We start from the raw sequence: 2,972 nt of genomic DNA on the forward strand, positions 1-2,972 counted from the left end.
GAGTAAGACACCGTAGGGTAGTCCGTAGGAAGACCTAGAAAAATAAAACAAACAATTTGATACCTGAAACAAATGCTAGTTGATGCTCCGGAGTATTTATCTCTGAAAAGTCGCAATCAAAGTCGCAAGCAACGATGCCTGTCGTAGAGATTGCTAGAGAGACTTGGTTAATTTTATTTCACTATGTAGGACTCACCGGAGATAATTAAATCAACGGCGGAGATAAATCACTCGACGAGTCAGGCCTATTGGCAAAGCTAGGATCGGTTATAATTCGCTAAGTTCATGCTTTCGAACTTCGTGGGTTGCTGAGATCGTAATGCTAATTCTCTGAGATGGTGAAGTGCCAAACTTGTTTTTCTGTATGCTACTTTGTACAATTTATACTACAGGAATGGCTTTGCGACCGTCCGGAGATAAATAACAAATAAACGCCGCTACCCACAGGATTGCTCAGCACTTGCCTCCGTTATACCATACACCATACGACTCCCTTGCACTCCCACTTGCTCGTCCCAGCCCCTAGAGGTTGCCTCGACGTTCCGCCACCTGCCCTAAGCGGTCCCATCACTCTGTGCAATGTGCCAGTCACATGCTAATTACCTCTGGCCGCTTGCTGACTGATGCTGGCCTCATGGTGACTCGTATGCGTCCGCACCTTCGGGAGTTTGATGGAAACGAGAGGGGGAGTGTGCTGGAGGGTGGGCATGAGGATGACACCCCTCGATAGAAGTGTCCATGGGCCCCGGAGCTAATTCATCTAAAAGTTGCATAGGTTAAGTCGCTCCGGAGCTCCTGTACGGGGAGATAAATCACAGAATGGGTCCGTGTACGCCTTGAGGATGCTCGGAAGTCCGGAGCTAAATAGAGCAATTCTTTAGAGCCCATAGAAGCCTAGAGGCGTGTGAGCGCTGTGTCGAATAAGCTCCGGAGGGCTTGTACGATGTGCTGAGTCCGCGTTTTTGGGGGTCAGACGATCCTGAGGCTTATCATCGGATACCCATGTAAGTCCCTCAAGCCTCAAGGAGTGCAAGGCAGTTGGGGAAGGCCTTCAGGAAGGGCTTGGGCAGGCCAGACTCTGTCAAAGAAACATCCTGGGCATGCTCGGTACGCAGTGTCCCAGAGGAAAGATCCAGCAAAACAGGTTGGCCACGCTTATAGCCAGGATGAGAAGGGCGGGATGGAAGCTTCACGAGATTCTCTGCCTCAAACTTTCCATCAACAATACTGTCAATGACAGACTGCTTCACTCATGGGAACCACAAAGCAACAGAACGACGGTGAGGAGAGGAAGGGTTATCAAGCTCACCAAGGGGGTTAAAGGTGGCAATGGCAGGGGTGTGCAAACCAGCAGCCTGGACAGGGGGTACTTGAGGAGCACCCATACCGGGAGTGCCACTGCCGGGTGTGGCACCAGGAGTGGCATCAGCAGAAAGTGCTCGAGCAACCAGAGCCTCGAGACATTGCAAGGCTTCAGGGACAGTGCGAAGCTCAGTGAGTTGAGGTGTTTCTTCAGGCATAGGGGGTGGTGGAGATGGTGGAAGTGGAGGGAGTGGCACAAAGGGGGAAACAGATGGAGGAGAACGGGGACGAGTCCTGAAATGGCCACGAGAATTGCGAAGCTGCTTGTGCATGCACACGCAGAAGAGAGGAGACAGAAAACAGAGGCTCTATGAGCCACTCTATGCTAGACTGAGATGGAGAGAGGAGGCACACACTGCGCGGGATGCGAGCTAGGGTTGCAGTCACGTGACCCCGCCTATGCATTCCCCCGCATGTATACGTGCACCAGGGTTTTCGACTGAGGCTTTGTTTCCACGAAACACTGTGCTCATTGCATGATGATATGAAGAAGCAATTCTAGCACCCGCCATCAGATACTCGCCATATATCGATCAATCATACATTTGCATTATTAATAATCCAGTGTCCTGGCTGTTGTTTACGCGCTATTTAGAAGACAGCCTTCAAGTTGTGGCACCGAGCAGGGATGCCAAACAAGCGCCAAATATGTGTAAATACAGGTAAATAGTGTACGCATTCCTGCAGCACGAGATACCTTGCGACCAGCAAGGTAAAGATTGAACCCTAATCTAGGGTCCGGACCCCGTGACGCGTGCGGGACCCCGCCGCGTTCGAATATTTGTCAGTCTCCAGCGCAAGGCCATCGGTGCTCGACATGCTGTCACGGGCGTATGCTACGCGCCTACCGGCCATGGCCCCGTCCTCTTCATCGTCCCGCGTCGGCGCTGTCCTGGGCCATTTCTCGTCCAGGAGCATGGCTTCCTCCAGTGCGGGCGCGCAGGTGAGCTGAGCTGAGCTGGGTCGGCTGTAATTACTGACGTGAAACGCACAGGATGTTATACTGTTTGAATCACATCTCTCGTCGCGGACGTACATCCTCAACCGAGACAAGAAGCTCAACGCCCTCGATCAGACCATGCTCGACGTCCTCCGGCCCAAGATCGAGGTGTGTCTATTTGTTGCGCGGTGGGCGGTGATATGCCCTGCCTCATTTCCGTACTCGCCTTCCCCACGATTCTGATCCTCTGTCTGTGTATTACTTTGATTACTGACCCGCTCTCCCTGCCCGTGTCCTTCCGCGAACCGCACCGATCCAAACCAACCCACCTGCTAGGAATGGGCCTCCGCCGACCTCTGCAAGCTTGTCATCGGCCGCGGCAACGGGCGCGCCTTCTGCGCCGGCGGGGACGTCGCCAGTGCGTCTTTTACCCTCGTTCCAGCATTCTGACCCTAACCCCTCCAACTCAACTCAACCTAACCTAATCCATCCAACCCAGGCGTAGTCACCCAAGCCGCGAATCCCTCCACGCGTCCGCGCGCAATCGAGTTCTTCAAGCGCGAGTTCGAGCTCGACTACCTCCTCGCCGCCCTCGGCAAGCCGTACGTCGCCGTCATGGACGGGATCACCAGTACGTCCTGCTCTGTTCTACCATGAGCGTCAGATGTGG

General features: G+C 53.6%; 2 protein-coding genes across 2 annotated transcripts; one reads left to right on the top strand and one right to left on the bottom strand.

Moving 5' to 3' along the window:
• Positions 1-1,013: 1,013 nt before the first annotated feature.
• Positions 1,014-1,520, bottom strand: GLOTRDRAFT_134489 (uncharacterized protein; the record flags this gene model as incomplete). Its single annotated transcript, XM_007873461.1, has 2 exons — positions 1,014-1,249; positions 1,310-1,520. The coding sequence occupies 2 exons, from the start codon at positions 1,518-1,520 to the stop codon at positions 1,014-1,016; spliced, it is 447 nt and encodes a 148-aa protein (XP_007871652.1).
• Positions 1,521-2,356: 836 nt separating this feature from the next.
• GLOTRDRAFT_7445 (ClpP/crotonase) lies at positions 2,357-2,929 on the top strand (the record flags this gene model as incomplete). The annotated part of the gene is made up of 3 exons (XM_007873462.1): positions 2,357-2,470; positions 2,639-2,720; positions 2,802-2,929. Coding segments are annotated over 3 exons (324 nt in total), but the record flags the coding sequence as incomplete, so codon positions are not given.
• Positions 2,930-2,972: the final 43 nt, after the last annotated feature.

The sequence above is a fragment of the Gloeophyllum trabeum genome (assembly GCF_000344685.1).
Source record: "Gloeophyllum trabeum ATCC 11539 unplaced genomic scaffold GLOTRscaffold_00224, whole genome shotgun sequence".
Classification (NCBI taxonomy): Eukaryota; Fungi; Basidiomycota; class Agaricomycetes; order Gloeophyllales; family Gloeophyllaceae; genus Gloeophyllum; species Gloeophyllum trabeum.